The sequence below is a fragment of the Emys orbicularis genome, chromosome 4 (assembly GCF_028017835.1).
Source record: "Emys orbicularis isolate rEmyOrb1 chromosome 4, rEmyOrb1.hap1, whole genome shotgun sequence".
NCBI lineage: Eukaryota > Metazoa > Chordata > Testudines > Emydidae > Emys > Emys orbicularis.
The window spans coordinates 122,787,610-122,808,429 of record NC_088686.1 but is presented as its reverse complement, the minus strand read 5'-3'; the positions used below and the strand labels follow the sequence as shown (position 1 = coordinate 122,808,429).

General features: G+C 46.4%; 1 protein-coding gene and 1 long non-coding RNA gene across 2 annotated transcripts; one reads left to right on the top strand and one right to left on the bottom strand.

Moving 5' to 3' along the window:
- Positions 1–727: 727 nt before the first annotated feature.
- Positions 728–12,700, top strand: PSMD13 (proteasome 26S subunit, non-ATPase 13). The gene is made up of 13 exons (XM_065402371.1): positions 728–935; positions 2,411–2,489; positions 3,548–3,582; positions 3,665–3,720; positions 4,121–4,164; positions 4,458–4,544; positions 5,677–5,848; positions 6,486–6,565; positions 6,654–6,779; positions 7,549–7,611; positions 9,492–9,572; positions 10,033–10,149; positions 11,912–12,700. Exons 1-13 carry the CDS (start codon positions 841–843, stop codon positions 12,005–12,007), a joined length of 1,131 nt encoding a protein of 376 aa, XP_065258443.1. The 5' UTR covers positions 728–840; the 3' UTR covers positions 12,008–12,700.
- Positions 12,701–15,414: 2,714 nt separating this feature from the next.
- LOC135877653 (uncharacterized) lies at positions 15,415–18,655 on the bottom strand. Its single transcript, XR_010561373.1, has 2 exons — positions 18,381–18,655; positions 15,415–15,640 (listed from the first exon to the last, which is right to left on the bottom strand). It is a non-coding gene; the product is annotated as an uncharacterized LOC135877653 (long non-coding RNA).
- Between the last annotated feature and the right edge of the window lie 2,165 nt (positions 18,656–20,820).

Here is a 20,820-nt window from a genome sequence, read left to right as displayed (position 1 = left end):
TATGAACTGGTGGGTGCACCGTCCTTCAGGGGCTTTTGAGAAACATTGCTACCCTAAACAGAATCAGTGGTGACTCCAAATTGCTACGGTTACACTTTTGGGGGAAGGAGGGTAGGAAGACTTCACTGTTGAATGCAGTAACACGTGTTTAGCAGGGGGAGGAGGGAGTCCCGAGAGCCCCAAAGCCGTGTCCGTGACATGGTCCCAACTGGTCTAGAGATCTCCCAAATGTCGTGGCGCTGAGACATGGCATCCCCACGCCATGGCGCTTCGATGCAACGCGCTGGAAGGACGGGCCACGAGATAGTGTTGGCCAACGGCGCTTGGCGCAAGGCCCTTTGGCCATGCCATGGCGGCACGTGGAGGAGCGGCTGTGATGGTGCTGGGAGGGGAGATGGGCTGCTGGAGATGGAAACACCCGCCCCGTGGGCATGGGCTGCTCGTGTCCCCTGGATCCCGTGGCACATTCCCTGGAGCTGTGGGGGTCAGAGCCGCTCCAGGCAGCTCCCATCACTGCTCCGCGCTGCAGGACCTAGGCCTAGGCCGCGCCCGTTGCCATGGCTACCAGCGAGCACCCCTGCGCCCGCACCAGGCCAGCGGGCCCAGGATAGGCAACGGCTCCTCCCCCTCCAGGGCGGGGTTTCGGGGCTGCACTACGCGAGGCCATACGGTACCCGTCATGCCGCGCGCGCGCACGCGACGGGGGGTCGTTACCGGAAGTGAGTGTGCATTTCCGGCGGTAGCAGCGGGGTGGCCTGGCCTGGCCTCGCCTCCTGCTCCTTGGGGTTCTCTCGTCTCGCTCCCCCCGCCCCGCTTTCACCCCCTTCCCCGCCCGCCATCATGAAGGACGTGCCGGGCTTCCTGCAGCAGAGCCAGAGCTCCGGGCCGGGCCAGGCCGCCGTGTGGCACCGCCTGGAGGAGCTCTACACCAAGAAGTGAGCGGGCCGGGACCAAGGGAAGCGGGGCGGGGAGCCCCGCACGGGGGAGAGGACTGCGGGGAGGCCGGGGGCTGCTCGCTGCTGTGGGATGGGGGTTGGGTGGTTCCGTCCCCCCGGGCGAGCTGGGGCCTGCGCTCTGCCCCGGTGCTGAGAGGCTCGAGCGCTTTGCTTGAGGGCTGCTCCATGAGCTGGTGTTGGGGCTCTGCCCTCCTCCGCCAGGAGACCCCCCCAGGGGAGCAAATCCTGCACCTCTGTGCAGACCGCCCTCCCACCCCCGGTGCACTTACCTGGGGGGTTCAGTGCAGCGTCAGAAGCGCACCTTTGCTCTGACATCTCCACTGTAAATGGGTTACACTGCAGGGGTTCCCAACTGTGGCTTGGGATCCAAAAGTGGGTCGTGACTCCATTTTAATGGGGTCGCCTGGGCTGGTGCTAGACTTGCTGGGGCCCAGGGCCAAGGCCGAAGCCTTTGGGCTTTGCCACCCCCCCCCCCCAGCCCAGGGTGTTGGGGCTATGGGCAGGCTCGGGCTCCAGTCCCCCCTCCTGGTAATTTTTGTTGTCAGAAGGAGGTCAGGGTGCAATGAAGTTTGAGAACTGCTGGGTTACAGGAAATGATGGTGCTCAAGAAATGCAATCCCCCTCGTAGTAATGCCATCCAGTACTCTTCAGTTAATGTCATATTGAAGAGACACCTTTAACTTAAAAACCACACTTATCTGATATCTTTTACTTATAGTAGCTACAAAAAACGCCTAGGATAATTATAGCAAATTTGAGATGCTTTTTCAGTTTTATTTTGTTTGACCGCACTTTATACATAGTCAGTTTCATTGTTTCTCTGTTAGTGATTTTCACCTGTTTGTCGGCCTTGCTCACAGCAACAACAGAGAGAAACCCAATTTTAAAATATAGGAAAATATGGTTGTTGAAACTACAAAAATTGTCACGGATTGAGGAATGCATGTAGAACATGAAACCATACTTCAACTTTTTAAAAATAATTGACAGGGTTTTGAAATAGGCTAGAAATTGGTGGTTCCCTGTGATTTCTTGCTGCCTGTTTCTTCATGTGTAAGATGAGGAAAGTAGTGTTTTCCCTTGGAGGATGTTTTGAGGGTTGATTCATACTTCTTATGTGCTTTGAGATCTTTTGCAGAAAGCTGCACTCAGTTTTTACTATTCCTCTGAACTATACATGCGGAAAAAGTTGAACACTATATTTTTTAATTGAAGTCTGGTCTAGAATAGTTATAAGCACCAGGCTGATGGTCCTGGCCAGTTGAGGTCTTTAACTTTTTCAGAGCTAGTGCTGAATTGAGTCATAAATGATCCTTTATATTGGTCCTTATGGATTAATTGAAATTAGCTTTATAATGTTTTCCTCTGTATTTCAGTAGGTGTCTGTCTGATAGTTTTGCTTATTGTACTGATGCTTGCTGATGCCAGGGGCCTCTTTGTTTTTGTTTTTTCAGACTCTGGCACCAGCTGACTCTGCAGGTGTTGGACTTTGTGCAGGACCCCTGCTTTGCTAAAGGAGATGGCCTCATCAAGGTGAATAGGTTGATTCTTAAGCAAGTGTCAGTGCAAAGATGACAGTGTGAGCATTCTTGGGCTGATATAAAATAGTTGTGCAAAGGCCTGCCAAAACATTGTGGGATCAGAAAATATGCTTTAAAACTTCCTAACCGCACCCCATCTATTTGGAAGGGTCTGAATATTTATAAAAAATGTCAACAAATAGATACAATTTATTAGTATTAAAAGTTTATGGATTGGACTTTGGGCATAATTTGGCCATGTTTTATAAACATTCTAAAGCGTGAAATGGGTTAGGTAAAATAATGGTGCTGTAATGTAAGGAATGGAATGAGATGAGTTTCAGGTCTTCACAGGTCTTAGTTTGGTTCACCTGTGTTTTTTTAAAAAGGCTTTTCTTCAGTCTTGGCAACAAAGCGGTTAACTGTGTGCGCAGAGTGGTTTTCCTGAGAGTTCACAAACTCAGGTATCAGTGCAGATTTCATTCCTCTCTTCCAACTTAGGCATATTGTCATCTTTAAGAATGCAGCACACAAATATCTGAACTTGCATGAATCTAGGTACTCCTGTGATTCATTTCTGCTCATTTCCCTCTTCTTTGCATTTTTATATCAAATTATGATTCACCAAAAAGACATTGACATCAGTGAGGAAAGCCCTGAGCTTATGGACATGCTCTACATGTTTAGAGTGGGGTGTGTAGAGAAACCTGAAATAGCTAGGCTTCTATTGACTATATGGATACTTAGTGGAATAGAGGCCCCTCACAACAGAGAGGGGTAAACAGACCTAGGTAACCCCCTCTTGGTAGAGACTAGTCTTGTCTCATGAATCTATTAACTGGTGAATCACTCTCCACAGTTGGGAGGAGATCCTGGAGACTGCTCTCCATAAGATGAGCAATTTTTGGCTTCTGTAGTCTAGTGTCAGTACATTTTAGATACCTCCACCTATGGGTACAAAATTACTTTGAGGGAGGAGTTTATGTTGAATGATGGGCAAGTTGCCTATTTCACTATAATGAAATATTCTGTCACTAACTGGCTGTCACAATTTTTTTTTACCGCCCACAGCTTTATGAGAACTTCATCAGTGAGTTTGAACACAGGTGAGATTGACTACTTGTACATAAGTTTGTAGCTTGTGCACTCTTAATTTTAACTGTTCTGATGCCATGTTGTTCATTTCAGGGTGAACCCTTTGTCCTTGGTAGAGATCATTCTTCATGTAGTTAGACAGATGACAGGTGAGTAACTTTTCTAGTATTAATGGTGACTTTTTAGGGCTATTAGGCCTAGGGTTTAACTGGCTGATGGCAACAGCCAAGACTTCAATGTGAAAATGAGGCAACTGGTTTGCACAATATTGAAAGTAAAAAAGCATAAACTCATAGAATTTTACAACTAATGGTGAAATTACTGCTGCAGAAGGGACCTTGCTGGAGAGATGGCTGATGCATATGGAGCCAGATCCTCAGCTGGTGTGAATCAGCATAGTTCGTTTACTTCAGTGGAGGTATGATGGCTTTTACCGGCTGAGAATCTGGCTCTGAGTTCTGTGGAGCCAATCAAGGTACTTTCTTGTGGTAGGTTCAAATATTCTGCTGTTTGGATCCTTAATATGCTTTTCTTCTTGCTCCATGTTAGATCCCAATGTGGCCCTTACTTTCCTGGAAAAGACTCGAGAAAAGGTATTTGTGAAATCCAAGTTTTTTCCTGTTGGCACAGTTAAATAAAATAGCTGCTGCTTTTTATTGTAGGTCTGTGCAGGTAGATATGTTTACATCTGTGTCTATATTGGAGAAGGCATATTCTTCAGTACATACAATTCTCTGTGAACAAGCCAACATGGATTTGGATTTGGGAACACAGCAAGAAACACAACCTAACTAAATTAGCACTTGTTATGCTTTAACTGTCAGTAGTTGTCTGCGTGGCTGGAACAGTTCTGTTTTTCTGATGTGTAACTGTTTTGTGGTTGCAGGTGAAAAGCAGTGATGAGGCTGTGATTTTATGTAAAACAGCCATTGGGGCTCTGAAGTTAAACATTGGCGACCTACAGGTCACAAAGGTGAGATTATGTTGGCATTTAGGTTTTGTCTGTTTGAGCGCACTCAATTCATCTGGATGCCCATGTATTTCAGCACTTGCTTAGCCTTTAGAGGCAGCCCCTCTCTTTCTGTGTCTGTTGAATTTTGTGAATTTAAGTTCATCTGTAACCTCTCTTAGGCAGCATGGGCAGGTCTCCTGGAAATCCAGCTCTATTTGGAAGGCTGGAAAGTGTTTGCTTAGTTCTGATAACACTGGCTGTTCCTTCTAGTGTTGTTCTTTTAGCTGAGATGCTAGTGGCATATACTTCTAGTGTATGACTATCCTCACTAATGACCCATATGAAGCCAGATCTTCAGCTGGTGTGAATCAGCAGCTGCCTCTGAGAAGGGCTAGAAAAACCCTTGAGTTTAACCCTTCTGTGTCTCGGACTGCAACTTCGGGGTGGTTCTACGAATTTAGCATCATGTATGTGGTTTGGCAAAGAGCTAAGAAGTATTGTATATCTGTATTTAGCTTCTTGGTTGACCTTTTTTGGGGGGGAGGGAGCTTACTGACATTATAACTGGGGGTTGGAGCGTTAGGGTAAGAGGGAATCCACTTTGACAGATGGTTTTTCCAAAGGAAGTTGTGGAATCCCCATCATTGGAGGTATTTAAGAACAGGTTGTACAAATGCTGTCAGGGATGGTCTAAGTTTACTTGATCCTGTCTCAGCGTGGAGGGCTGGACTTGATGACTTCTCAAAGACCCTTCCAGCCCTACATTTCTATTATTATTAGGCAAAGTTGATATATTATTTTCACCAACGTGAGCCAAATGGGGATCCTTCAGTTGTTCATGTTCTTGTATTAATGGAAATATGAAGTTTCAAGGGTCAAGAAGTGCACTCACTGACCAGTGTTTGTAAATATGAACGAGACTTTTTGGGAGAAAGGGGGGAGTCTTGCTTTATTTCAAATGCTGTTACTAATGTTCTCATCTGCACTCTCATCTGATTCACTCTGGATGGGATTTCTGTACCAAACGTGTGAATATAATTTGTGATAAGCTGTAAATTTCAAGACTAACTAAAATAGTGAGTGGCGGAGGTGAAAGGTACAGGTGTGTATAAAATGTCTGTGTGTCAAGAGTTGGACTTTATCCTTTCTTTAGGAGACCATAGAGGATGTTGAGGAGATGCTGAACAATCTCCCTGGGGTGACATCTGTTCACAGCCGTTTCTACGATCTTTCCAGCAAGTACTACCAGACAATTGGGAATCATGCCTCTTACTATAAGGATGCACTGCGGTTCCTGGGCTGTATTGATGTCAAGGATCTGCCAGGTAAGTCTGCCTCCTTGTGCCAGATATAGGGAACTGCAGTTTCCATGTTCATTCAGTTCTGGCCTATTCCACCAGTGTAGTCCAGCTGTAGGCACGTAGGGAAGTCAGCTTTCCTCAGCATTGTTGTATTATATAACTCCACCATTATCCTAGTAGAGTCCACCCAGAGAGATGAATTCTGCTTGCTCATTCATCTCAGGGCTACTGTACCCAAGATGTATGGGGGTGGGGAGACTGTCAGTAAGGTAGGGGAGAGTAAATGACCGTTTCCCAATTCTTGTGATCTCCTTTGCATAGCTGATATGGTAAATGATGGTATTCCTCTGAATTTCCAACCGGGGGTGGGGAGGGGCTCTGCTGCAAGCAGCTCACTGAGGTGGTCAGTGACCTCAAGTAGTTCAGACCCTCAGGCTGCACCGGAGTGGATTTCTGTCACACACTGGTTCTTGCAGCCTCCAGTATTGGCATGGAACTGCATTTTACGTGGATTAAGATTAGATTTGATCATGTTTGCAGTCTTGAGTAAATGTGGAGGTGATGATGACCAAAAAATCTGAGAGATCATATACACATACTGAAAGAGGAAGGAGCAATAGGGTTGAAGCTGTCGCTTTACACACACTATTCTTCCTTGCAGTGTCAGAGCAGCAGGAGAGAGCCTTTACCTTGGGGCTGGCAGGACTCCTAGGAGAAGGAGTTTATAACTTTGGGGAGCTGGTAAGTAGACTCTGGGTTGTCTCAGCTGTTGAATGATGGAAATTGGTTATAGTTGGTCAATAACGCTGTCCTGACTTATTTATCACAGCTCATGCACCCTGTGCTGGAGTCCTTGAGAAACACTGACAGACAGTGGCTGATTGACACACTTTATGCCTTCAATAGTGGTAATGTAGAGAAATTCCAGGCTCTGAAGACTGCCTGGGGTCAGCAGGTGAGTGAGTGAGGTGGGAAACACAACACAACTTCATGGTGCCCTGATAAATGCATAGACATCAGTTAGAATAATAAAATAATGTGGGAGTACAAAGGGACCGAGTTGAGGATAATATACAATCCATAACTCTAGTTTTCCTGACTTCAGTCCATGTAAAATCTCCACCATAACGTTTCTAACAGCACCTTCCCACCATAACTAGATTGATTAGAATAAATACATGAAAGTAAATATAAAGGATGAAAGAAAAAGTCTTCTGTAACCAAGGAAGATTTCATGGGGTCTGCTGGGGCTCTTGCTGTGCCAATCTAACTTACCTGGGACACACTTAAATATCATCGTGAAGGTACTATGGAAAACACTAAAGAGAATGCCTCTCACATTCCCGAAACACTTGCAAAGTAATGATTGTCAATACTAATATTTCAGTGATTATGCAGGAAGCTGTCAATACGGCAATAGCTCCCAGAGATCTTTATTGTCCATCTAGACAGCCCTTAGTTAAGGACCATGATTTTGCATATCATGCAGAGGATAGCATTTAACAGTACGCCATCTCCTTGTTAGCACTATATGGAGTGGTCAGCCAGTACTGGGTTTGAATCCAGGGCTTTTTAGCAGAGAAGCAAGACAGATGAGAGGGTATTTACCCTCTGTGTGGCTCATTTTTAGTGCACAGGATGTAACTTAAAAAAAAAAAGAAAGAAACAGAAGAAAAATTAACTTTATTCATGGACAGCTGCTTAATGTTTTTGTTATCTCACAGCCAGACCTGGCTGCAAATGAAGCTCTTCTCCTGAAGAAGATCCAGCTGCTGTGCCTCATGGAGGTAAGCTGCTAGCTGAGACCCTGATAGGGCACCCCAATTGTCTGTTATATGGGTCTGGAAGGCGTCCCCATGATTAACTTCCCTGTAGTGTCCAAGTAGATTCTGTTTGTGAGTTGAGAGCTGTGTGCATGGTGCTTTCAGTCTACTGCTATTTTATATAGTTGCTCTTTAGATATAAATCACTAATGGTGGCATTACATGATTTTGCCTATTGATGGTGCTCAAAGACAAGTGCTGCTGGAAGAAAGTGCCAGTAGATGCTAGTAAGAGACAGCAAGAGCCAAAAAGGTTGTTTCCAAAGACAGCATCTGAAGGGATGGTTCTTAAACTATGTCCCAACATAACTGCCTAAAGAACACCCAAATTCTCGCCTCAAATGGATAAGGGTTGAAAACCCTCCCCATGCAAGGAAATCCTTTAACATCTAAGACACAGAAATGCTTGTCCTGGCATTCCTTCCATGTACAAGGCCTGGTTTCATTGTCACTAATGGGTATGGGTAACCCTAATCCGTTAAAAGCCCCGTCGGTGGTGCTGTCCAGCTAAAGCAGGCTAGTGCCTACCTTTTCCGATACCGCGCGCGGCCCCTGCCCCCGCCCCAAGCACCAACTCCACACTCCCATTGGCTGGGGGGGGGGGGGGGCATGCCTGTGGGCGAGAACTGCGCGGAGCCGCTTGTGCGCCTCTGCCTAGGAGCCAGAGCTGCTGCTGGCTGCTTCCGGGGCGCAGCGCAATCCGCGGTGCCAGGACAGGAGGTAAGCCTGCCTCTGCACCCCGTCTGCAACGCTGACTGGGAGCCGCCGTAGGTAAGTCCGTACCCCAATCTCCTGCCCCAGCCCTGAGCCCTCCCCAACCTGGAGCCCCTCCTGCACCCCAAACCCCTCATCTCTGGTCCCAGCCCAGAGCCCTGCCCCCCTCCTGCATCCCAACCCCCTGCCCCATCCCTGAGCCCTCCCAAACCCGGAACCCCTTCCTGAACCCCAAACCCCTCATCCCTGGCCCCAGCCCAGAGCCCTGACTCCCTCCTGCACCCCAACCCCGAGCCCCCTCCCACATCCTGAACTCCTCATTCCTGGCCCCACCCCGCCGCCCTCACCCCTGCACCCCAACCCTCTGCCCCAGCCCTGAGCCCCTCCCACACTCCAAACCCCTCATCCCCAGCTCCGTTGGGTCACAGGCATCAACAGTTTTCTTCAACTGGGTCCCCAGAAAAGAAGTTTGAAAACCACTGGTCTACTGGTCCTTAAGCACTTGCAGTTATGCCAATAACATGATGTGCATGGAGAATTTCCATCTTTAGGATTAAAATCTACTTTGTCTTTGAGCGATTGTTTCCTAGGGAGCCTACTGTTTGGGGAGGTAGATGGGGCGTGGGGGTGGGGAAGTGACTGCTGCTTACTTTAGCATCTTCAATAAAGCAGTCTTTTTTTAAAAAATAGAGGGAGAACTAGCTGCTGTTGGCCCTTTGTTATCAGGGCCTCTGATTTGCACAGGTAGAGATGAGGTTCAAGTCTGCAGGTACATCTACACTGGAATAAAAGACCCTGCGGCATGACTGTGGCCGGCCCGGGTCAGCTAGCTTGGGCTGTGGGGCTAAAAATTGCTGTGTAGACGTTTAGGCTTGGGATGGAGTCTGGGCTCTGGGACCCTCCCCCCTTGCAGGATCCCAGAGCTCAGACCCCAGCCGAACATCTGCACAGCAATTTTACACCCCTGCAGCCTGAGCCCCCGGGGCTAAAGTCAGCTGACCTGGTTCAGCCATGGGTGTTTAATTGCTGTGTTGACATACCCTATGGCTTCTGGAGGACACAGTACTAGGGAGACTCAGTACATCTTGGGAGAAGAAATCTGAAGAGTGCTGATTTTCTGCTTGCCTTTAGATGACTTTCACCCGACCAGCCAATCACAGACAGCTCACTTTTGAAGAGATTGCTAAAAGTGCCAAAGTCACCGTGAATGAGGTGAGTTGTGTTAATGCTAATGATGACAATAAGTAACTTGAATGTGAGGTTCCTAACAGTATCCGAGGAACAGATTCATTTCTATATGTTGTCAAAAAGTGGGGGGGGAAATTCACTGCATTAATGTTTGTGAATTAACTGCAAAGAATCCTCTGGCTGTAGAGGAAGAATGAATTGCCATCTCCTGCCCTCTGTCTCAGACACAGGTAGCCCTCGCATTCCTTAGTAGAACAAGCTCACACAGTTTTAATTCCTGTGGATCCAGATGTTTGTATAGAATGCTGCTCAGCTTGGTCAGAGTGATCTGTCGTGGAGATAGTTGCCTTGTGCCACTTTTCAGTTTCGTTTTGTGCTGTGGCGAACAGTCTAGTGACTGGATTATAAAATGACTCAATTTAAAAGAATTGGGGAGTCTTTGTGAAAAGTGACTGGTTCTTAATCCCTTTCTTCCTATCTTCAGGTGGAACTGCTGGTGATGAAGGCTCTCTCAGTAGGGTTAGTAAAGGGCAGTATTGATGAAGTGGATAAGAAAGTGCACATGACCTGGGTCCAACCACGTGTGCTGGATTTACAGCAGGTAATGTCAGCTGAAATACTTAACCAATGGCAACTCAACTTCTTTTCGATCTGTGATTGGCCTGAATACTGACATGAGAGCTGTTAATAAGATTGTAGTACTCAGACCTTGGCTCTACCCATTTCTTGCAATGGTTTGGAGAAGAGAGTTAGCAAAGGTTCCCCTTCCAGAGGAAAACATTATTTGAAAAGTTCTCCCTTCACAAAATAACAAGACCTTGGTTTTAACCCAGATATCCATAACTAACCTTTGCAGTTGTACTCGCAAGCCTTCCTTGGGAACATGATGGATGGAATAAGTGTCTGTGAGATTCTGAGAATAGGGCCATGCAAACAATAGGCACATCACACATGCACACTTCATATAAATTGACAAAAACTTGGGTTAATATAACAAATTTTAAATTTAATGAAGCGAAAACTTAAGATTTCAGGTTAATAACTATGCCATGTTGCACATCCTCTATATCTGAGACCTTACATCTAACAGGGATTGACTTTGGAAGAAAGGTTAAGAGCTAGTCTCCCAGGGTTGGTACCTCATCATTTGGGGCCTATGACTTTGCTTTGAGTGAAACTGAAATGCACGTTGCTGTCTTAATGAGACAATATCACAGCTGATGGACTGCTTCATTTTATAAAACTTAAAATGATTCTCCCTTAAAATTTCCTCCCTTATTATCCTCATTTTCTAAAAGCTTTCTCAGAAACCCACATACTTAGAATCTTGGAGTCCTATCACACCATATGATAGTCCTATCCTCACCACACTTGAGGTCAAGTTTGGGATCTTAATGTCCCATGTTTAGGGCCCTACCAAATTCACAGTCCATTTTGGTCAATTTCACAGTCATAGGATTTTAAAAATCATAAATTTCATGATTTCAGCTTTTTTAATCTGAAATTTCACGGTGTTGTAATTGTGGGGATCCTGGCCAAAAAGGAATTGTGGGGTGGTTGCAGTACTGCTACCCTTACTTCTGCGCTGCTGCTGGTGGTGGCGCTGCCTTCAGAGCTGAAGAGCAGTGGCTGCAGGCCGGAAGCCCAGCTCTGAAGGCAGAGCCCCCACCAGCAGCAGTGTAGAAGAAAGAATGGCATGGTATTGTCACCCTTCTGCACTGCTGCCTGCAGAACGGAGCCCTCGGCCAGCAGGTGCCATTCTCCGGCCGCCCAGCTCTGAAGGCAGCAGCACAGAAGTAAGGGTGGCTTGGCATGGTATTGCCACTCTTATTTCTCTGCTGCTGCTGGCGGGGCGCTGCCTTCAGAGCTGGGCCCTCGGCTAACAGCTGCCGTTCTCTGGCCACCCAGCTCTGAAGGCAGCGCAGAAGTAAGGGTAGCTGTACCGTGACCCTCCTAAAATAACCTTGCAACTCCCTTTTGGGTCAGGACCCCCAGTTTGAGAAACGCTGGTCTCCCCCATGAAATCTGTATAGTATACTATAGGTTAAAAGCACACAGAAGACCAGATTTCACGGTCTGTGATGCGTTTTTCATGGCTGTGAATTTGGTAGGGCCCTACCCATGTTGAATTGGTTTCACTCTTGGTAATGCTTTTCCTGGGGCCCTGCCTCTAATTAGCCATGTTTGCTTTCATGTTCCACCTTTAAATTTAGTGGATGTGGTGAGAAATCTTCTGCTCCAAATTAGTTGAATTCAGTGTGCAGCATGCCCAGTCTCACTCTAGCGCCCATTCTTGGGGAGGTGCAATTACTTTTCCCCTTCAATGTCCAGGCTCCTAAAGCTGTTATGGATTTGCTTTCCAGATCAAGGGGATGAAGGACCGTCTGGAGTTCTGGTGCACAGATGTGAGGAGCATGGAAATGCTGGTGGAGCACCAAGCCCACGATATCCTAACATAGAAGACCTTGCACTGCCTGAGCAAATAACTCTTGCTGCTGCTGAAACTGGTGGTGCTCAGACCACTGCCTCTGTAAAGAATTATATTAAAGGGGGGGCTAGGGGAGGTCGGGAAGAACTACTTTTTGATGCTTGTACAGAGGAGTAAGTGGCCTTTACTGTGTAACCCTTTGGTGCTTAAGTCAGGAATTCCCTGTGCGCCAACGGTCTGCTAGCACTGACCATAGGAGCTCCTGTCCTACTGTCACCAAGGGGATAAGAGCTCAATAATGGTGGTTGAATCAGTCTTAGTGTCAAAGTATTGCACTGGAGGGTGCTGGTGGTAGCTACATGGTAGAGTCATTAGCCCAGTAGATGGGTGCATCTGTCCTAAACTGTGCTAGAGAGAGATGCCATATTCCCACTATCAGGCATTGCTGATGTGGTGATTGGACTTGAGAGAGCATGACTTTCTGCCCCGTAGCCCCTCCTCCCAACAGTCCAAAGGCAGCATTACCAAGACACCCTACCCCCACAGTTGGCAGTAAAGGGAGCTGCTCACCCCATCAGTGGGTTTGCCAGGAATAAAATCATTAATTTAGTGCATTTGGTTTTATATCCTTTTTGGGTTTATTCTTGTCTTTCATGAACACTTTATTGTGAAGTGTAGTGCAGCAGTACTGCTGGAATAAACTTCTCTGCCTTCCTTCATCTACAGTTCTGTTCACATGCTCTTGTGATAACTCTTGGGTTGTGTCCTGTTTAAGGGGGGAACTGAAATATTCTTTAAAATCTAATTGAATAACGTAAGATATTACACAGCATGCCAGGTGTAGTCTTCATTACAGATCAATACATCTTAACAATGAATTGAAACATTGGTGACTGCCAAGAGCAGCATTCAAGGTTCTGTCTTGTTAGGAGCTGTGTTTCTGACACACTTCTCAACATCTCTGACTCTGTCACCCATACTCACGTGGAGTAGCAATTTTCTGTGAGGAAAGGTGACAGAACCAGGCTGCAGATAATGAACGTTTTTCTAATACAGTTTAAGCTTCATTGCTTTGGTTTAGTCTGCCTGTGTATTCTGGCACTGTCCATGCCTCTTATACCAGTGTTTAGTTAAATAGTCTTTCAGTTCAATGATAGTCACTTTTCCATAGTATTACTAGTAGTATGGCCAGGTTGGGTCTTTCATGGGGGTGGTGGATTTTTCATACAGCCAGGAGAGAAAGCTGGTAAAGGGGCCCATGACCAGTCTATTTGAAAAAACACCTTTCTTGGGCTGCTACTTCAGCTGGGGGAATGAACAGAGCAATTGTGGGGGTGGGGCACAGGTTCCACATCAAGGAGATGGCTGCCTGCTGCCCTAGGCTATGATGGTACAAGCGCCAAAGGAAATGGGGTGTGTGAGCATAAACACTAGTCAGGATGATACCCAAGCAGGTCTTTAATCTCCACTAGGTGGCTGGTGCTCTTTTGAGTGTGACACTCACATCATGGTTGCTGCTGCACACAGCACCTGTCAATTGGGCAGATGGTGTCAAATGAAAAATAAATTATAGTGACAAACTTCCAGGAAGCTTTATAAAGTTAGCTTTAAACAGTAAGGTCCAATATTTATATTCTTGCACCATGTGCTTGGGACAGTATCCTAGGACTGGCTTATTCTGAAAGCTGGCATGCTATTCACCAGTGCTTGTGCCTATATTTCATCAAAGTATACAAGTCGGATTTCTTCACCAGACAAAGACTCCAGCCACCACAGTAGGATTTCCCACGGTTGTAGCTCTGCATATGGTCTTCAAGTCTTTCCTCACACTCGTGACAAGCGCACCATAAAATAGGGTGCATGTTAGTGCAACAATGGTGAACAGAGGTTGAGAAGATCTGAAGGTGTGAGACTTGATTAGATGTACACCAGTTTCACCTGTGGAGTTTGTAGTTTGGTTATAAAATGACTTTAATCCTTTTAGTCTCTGACTTCTGTGTTCAGTTCAACGACCTTGCCTGGCAGGGAATTCCTGCATAAATAGCATTTCCTTCTTTATAGGTTCTAAATTATTTAATTTCAGCAAGTGGCCCCTTGTTTTCACATCTACCATCATGTTCCCTAGCCATGCCACTCTGTCAAACTGTATTTGGAGAGTCTCTGCATCCTCCCTTGTTTTAGCCACTGAAATAATTCTGTGATGTTTGCAAGTGTCATGGTCCATTTCCTCCTCCCAACCTTGTGCAATCTGAGAATTTCCCGTATTTATGCTCCAAGTCATTAATATATGTAAGACTGCTCATAAACCTCATTCCTAAAACACCCTCACTATGTACTGCCACTTCTCATGATTTAGTCTATGATGCACAGGGAAGGAGCAAATAACCATGGTTAGGAATATATTTTCTGTCATATTTCAGGGTTGGGCTAAGTGGAGGGCTTTTAAAAATAAGGTAGAACCTCACTAGTTCACGCTGACCGAGAGCCACTGGAAAGTAGAGAGTAATGGAACAAACATCATAAAGCAGAGTTAATGTATCACTTGGCAGTTTAGTTTTAATTGCAATACTTAATAGGTTCCTAATTCTCAAAGCAATGGAGCTCAGGAGACCTCATTACAGCCCTTTCAGTAGTGTGGTGAGGGCTAGGTTTGGTGTGAGATGGGGCTGCGGGGGGAACCACAGAAGTGGATTAGGGAGTTTCCCCTGTCCTAGAGAACCATGGGCTTTTATTGTATTAACCTTTTCAAATAACTCTGGTAGGCTCCATAGACATGATATTCACTGAAGAAACTAATCCCTGTTTGAATGTGACCGGGTTGTAATGATAGAAGCGGTGTTACTGCCCCCTTTTTGAATTACCCTTGCAATCGGCTTTCCTGGAACAGCCTTGGCTGTGTTTGCTTGGCACTAATTCTCCCAATTTCCCATTAGCTATTTGGGGGAGGGGAGGGGGGACGGGGGGAGAAACAACATGTGGCTTAAATCCACAAAAGTATTTAGGCTCCTAACTTCCATTGATTTCAGTGCAAGTTAGGATCCTACATAGCGTTGTGGATCTGGGCCAATGGGCCTGATTTTTCAGAGAGCACCTACAACAGCTAAAGTCTGTGAACTATAAATGTGCAGCACCCCTGAGAAGTAGCCCCCACTTAACTTCCCACTGGACAGTGAATGGCCATGTAGCATATTCTTGCCAGTATCTCTGCTCTATTGCACTTTAGTGACTGGGCTTGCACCCTGAGTGCACTTGAGCATAGTAAGTTGTTCCTCATGGACTTGACTTAAGGCTACACTGTAAAGTTGGTGAGTGGGGATGCATGAAATGTCCGGCTTAAGAGGAAAATCCCATTGTGCTGGGTGTAGTACAGATCAGGGTCTACCCTAACCAGCATATACAATCCAATTCTTCTACCCAAACAAAAACCTGCTCAGCCCATTGTGTTTTTCATGGTGTTTTAATTATAAAATCCTTAAAGGTCAGTTTGCCATGAAGGGGTTCGTTCAATAGTCTCCTCTTCCCATTCTCCTGAACTAGGCTGGATGCAGCTTCCTCCTGTCTCTCACTCGCTAGGCTTGCGCTTGTAGTCCTCGATATGTGCCAGAACCCAGCCTGAGGGGATCAGGAAGGTTGCAAACATCACAGTCAGCGCGATGGCTTGATCCTGCCAATGGGAGAGAAACCAGAGATCATATAGGGTCTTCTGCAGCCTCCCATGTGTCATGGATCAGTTTAGAGATGGGACATCTTGCTGGGATTTAGGGATTCAAACTGTGTAGCTGGTTCCAGTGTGTCTCCATTCTGTGTGCACCCCAAACTCCTACTGACTTCAGTCAGAAGTTTGGGCATACAGGGAACGAGGGGCCAGGTTCACAGAAAGATGGGGAGAGGAGGAGGAGCTATGGGTAAATGCACTGATTCCTACTAGCTCTGGACTAAATGTGGTTTGATATGTCAATTTATTTTTGTCACTGCATGTTTGTGTATTTCTGCATCTCATTTTGGGCATGGAAATCAAAGTAACCCAGCTCCCTAGCCCAGATCCTGCCATTAGCTGGGACCTGGTTTGGGACAACATGGTTCATAAGCACCTGCTTCGAAAAACAGGACTCCTCCCAGCTCCACCTACTGGCATAGAGCCGAGCTTCCCTGTTCTGGTTTGGTTAGTTCCCATAGTTCAAAAAATCCCAGGCCATAAAATTCAGCCCACACATGCAGGGCTCGGTCTAATGTCTCGGCAAGGTTCCAGGCGTAGGACGTATTCAAAGCAGCCCAGCAATAACTGCTCGCTCTCGGCCTTCCAAGGTCACTGCTCAGTGCCATGAGCCCGCCAGCTCCTCAGATTCAGCAAGAAGGTTGCGGCCTGGGAATGCATTCCCGAAGGGCACAGTGACAATCAGTCTGACTTTCAAATCACTTTGAGGTGCCAAGAACAGTAGCAATGGCCTGGACAAAGTTTCACCTAGTAACAAGTTATCTGTGCTGTCTGCAAACAGTCTTAAGTTAACTCTACATACAGCTGTAATACATTAACCCTTTGTGCTCTGTTCCTGAGAGCAAAGCATATTAATAGAATAAAACTTTGGACCAAAGTTTGAGGCTCTTATTCAATTTTTATTTAGACCTTACTCTGGCAAAGCTTCTCTGAGGCTCCTGCGTAAGGAATGGGGAACTGAGTAGCAAGTCAGCATCTCAGGATTGGACTCTCTTGAGTTTAGTGTAGGCCTGGGCCCCAGCTCACACATAATCCCTTGGAAAAGGAGAGAAAAGTAGGAAAACAACAGGGGATTCTGCACAGCTACACGTTGATAGTAGCAGATGCAATTTCAACTGGGTAAATTCCCATTTTAAAGGCTTGACTAAAATGAGGGTTTGTTTGGAGGCGTGGAGGCGATCTGACAGAGAGGGAGGGGTTAGACGGTATCTATAGAAATACAAACAAAACAAGAGTAGAGTGAAGCAAACTGCGACACAACCTCTTATGAGACACCCAGATGCCCTGTTGCTAGATCTCAGAGCTAGAGCTAAAACGGTAGGCGGTTGCAGTATGACCCCTTCTTGCCCTGTCCCCAACAAGGGGAATGTTTTTTATAGCCAGAATGAGACAGTGACTTCTTTCCATATGACTTTTTTTTTAAAGTTTCTTTTTATTATTGGCCTGTTGAGAAAGAGGCGCCCATGTTCACCTATGAACATGGCACTCCTGGCAGGCTCCACAAAACAGGGAGCTGGGTTATTTTAATGGAAGGAACAGAGTTTAGTTTCTGCCACTGTCTGTTTGTTTAAAGTTACACCATAAGTCAGCCTGCAGGTGACTGATCACCACTGTTTCCTGGTACGTGTAACAGATCTGACCAACAATGGATTCTGACTTAACCACTGTCACAGCCTCCAAAGAGGCTTCTTTTTTTAACCCGGTAGATGCCAAGTTGAGTAAAAAGTAGAGAGATTTTTGTCTCTGTTCACACAGTTTGTCCCCGATCCCTCAGTGAACTCCATGTAGGCAGATCCCTGCATCTGTGCAATGTTCCATTGATTCCAATATCACCCATGGAGATCTCTGCAGGATCAGAGGTCTTTGTTTGGGGTCTTCACCTTACCAACTATGCAAAGCAGTTCACAAAGCAGGGAACTGCCTCTGCAGGGAAAGAACATTTCCTATCAAAATCAGGAGCAGCACTAGCTTCTGTGATGGCACTGAGTGGAGCAGAGTTGAGCCCAAGCCACACAGTGCAGGTCTAGATCCCACTCTCCCTGCGATTAGAAGTGGGATTGTGGTTTGGCCTGTTACAGGCTCAGGCCTGCTGGGCATTCGCACCCAGAACGTCTCTGCCCTGCCCACAAGATGAAAAGAGGCCCTTTTCTGTCATTTGACTGATGAGAGAAAAAAGTAGAGTATAAAGAAAGATAACCCCTGGGAATCAAAGTGAGTCAACTTCAGTTACAGCCATACAGCCCCATTGACTTCTCTGCGGTCACTGAGAGCAGAATTTGATCCATCATGTGACCATCGGCAATTTGTAAGAAAAGGGTTGGTTTTATTCCTGAGTGAAACTCATCATTTCCCTCTTTCTTTATACTTTTACTTTCACGTCCTAATGAAATTCAACAAATGGAAAAACACCAGTCGCAGCTTCTCCTTTCCCCACCCCAAGGAAAACTTACTTAAGTTTCTCCTTTTCTTAAAAAAATGTGTCAGTATTTAACTTTCTCGCTGCATTATTTATATTTTCTTTTCCATCAGAGCCCCTTTTTGCTGTCACACACAGGAGATACTTGTCATTTTAGGCGATCCCAATGATATCAGCTATATTTTTAATCAATTTTGAGTGCCCAGAAGACAATAAATTGCTACATTTACAATAATAGATGATCACTATTCCCCTAAACAAAAGGTTACTCACAGCTGGAGTGACAATCTCCTCTGGTGCTCCAGAAACAATATTTGCTCTGGGAACAATCTGATTCCTCACTGTTGCATTGAGCAACCTGAATGCACGTTGAAAACCCAACATGGCCCTTCTACTGTGTTCTCTTCCAATCCAGGCTCTGTACCCTTTGTAGGGAGTGTAGCTAGTCCAAGCCTGTGGGCTGTGAGGCTGCAGCTGTCTGTGTCACAAGTTCCTTGTGTGAAGGCAGTTTAAGATTTGCAAGTTTTTGCTCTGGTGCCAGATGTCAAAGTGATAAACAAGTTCAGTTGCTTCATGCCTGCAGAATTAATTTTGTTCTGATTGGCTGGGGAGTTGCTTGGTCACACCCTCTGATAAGAACAGGCAGCCACATATGGTTTCCTAAGTTTAGTACAGGGGGACTTCTGGATGACAATGTCTGAATTTGCTTCATTTGTGAGTTTGCCTGTGTGAGATTAGTGCTATTTCACAGCTGAAAGGGGGACAATAAAGGCTGTATGATGGAAACATTCGAGTGCATTGGAGCAGACCTTTGAAAAGCACCTCTATGAGGGAGAGATCTGCTTAAAGAAAGCATTTAACCTACAGAAATAGAATAAAGTCCTTTTAAAGAAAACAGAAAACAGAATTAATGTTTCTGAAGAAAGAGAGTGTAGTCTAGTGATTAAAGTGGGGAGACTAGGAGTCAGGAAACCTAAGTTCTGTTCCTGGCTTTGCCATTAGTGTGTTGTGGGACTTTGGGTAACTGAGCCTCAGTTTTCCCCTTTGTAAAATGGGGATAATCCTACATGCCTTACAGGGGTGGTGGGATGGTTGACCAATGTTTGTGAGGTGCTTGGAGCTCCTCAGAGGAACGGCACCAGAGTTAGCATGTTTCAGATGGGAAAAAGCAATAGAAAACGGACCTGACCTACGGATTAAATATATTGCTTGTGTGCCAAACCCAAATATGGTCCACAACACAGTGGAGCTCTCTGCAACAAACCCCTCTGTTAGGAGCACGTTGTACTGGGATGTGTCTGAAACCTGACTTCTGTGAATGAGTCAACAGGAGGGAGTTAGCTGAGAACACGCTGCAGGTACAGTTTTTAGGAGGAGCGAGTAGATACAGGGAAATGAGTGCTTAGCTGTCGACCACAGAGCACGCTGCACCTGAACCCATCCTCCTTCAGCTTATGCTGCTGGGCCAGGCCCCAGAGTGCCGGGGCTTTGGAGCCTTCAGCGAGACCCTTGCTGAGCCTCTTCTCATGTGGCGCCGTGGGAAGACAGTTGTAGTATAACCTGGTGACATAATAATCTCCGCGATGGTACTGCAACCCTGGACATGCTGTAGTGAATGTGCACTGTTGGGGGTCAGTCAGCAGCTTTTAATGTGGCTGGTGGGGAGGGCTTGGATTTCTGCCCAGCCCCAGTTTTTATGGCCAGGAGCACATAGCAACCCAGGCTTTGGTAGGTGGAGTCCCCCACCATTTTCCTTCCCACCCTGCTGCCGATCAGAACTGTTTGCTTTAACGACCTGAGCTACTGCCAGGAGAGCTGACTTACCACCCTTCCTCTTGAATTCCCTGCAGCTGAACTTTGCTTCCCCTCGGCCTTGCCAGCACTCTCGATGTTTATACGATGAACAGGCACTTTCAGAACTGGAGCTGGGTAAACAAGGACTAGTCGGAAAGCCAAAGTCCAAGGCTGATCCTTTACTCACAGGAAAGTCTGTGTCCAGGATGCTGCTGTCACTTCCTCTGGCTTACCCTGAATTTCTTCTCCTTTTCCATGTTTCATGGTTAAAAAGTGGGTTTCGTGCTGGACTTGAGAAATCCTGTGCTCACGGAAAGGGCACAGCCTAGAGGCAGTGGCAATCTGAGCTTCTCCCCTCACTGCTCCGCTAACGTGCTGAGCTGCAGAACTACTTGGTGGGCTGAAAGAGTCTTTCAGTTTCCAGGCCTGTTGTATCCTCGCATGCGAGTGCTAGCCGTGCTGGGTATTACTGAGCGAGGTGAACACTGCTCCATTAGGAAAAACTGAGCCCGTGAACTCATTCCTATTGGCCAAAAACCAACCACTGGCTGGTTACAGCGACTGGTCATTAGTGACCTAGAGGTTTTCCTCTCTTTCAGACCCCTCTTTCCCTGAATGGCCTCTGAGCAGGGACAGGCTCCCCAGAGCCATAATGATGGTCACCATTAGCCATTCCATGTATCGGGTTCCTACCCTTATGTGTGTTAGGTTTGCATTTCACAGTAGTGAAACATTCAGGCTTGAAGCTAAGTGATGTTCTCTGCACAGACTCAGTGAAGGCTCCCTGTGTGTATGAGGCATTGCTCACTGTCCGTGCTATCACCTTCCCCACTGGCACCCTCCCCTTCAAATTCCTGTCTAATGGGAGCTCAGACTGGAATGGAACTCTGGTTACTGAGCTGGAAAAGCACTGCTTTGT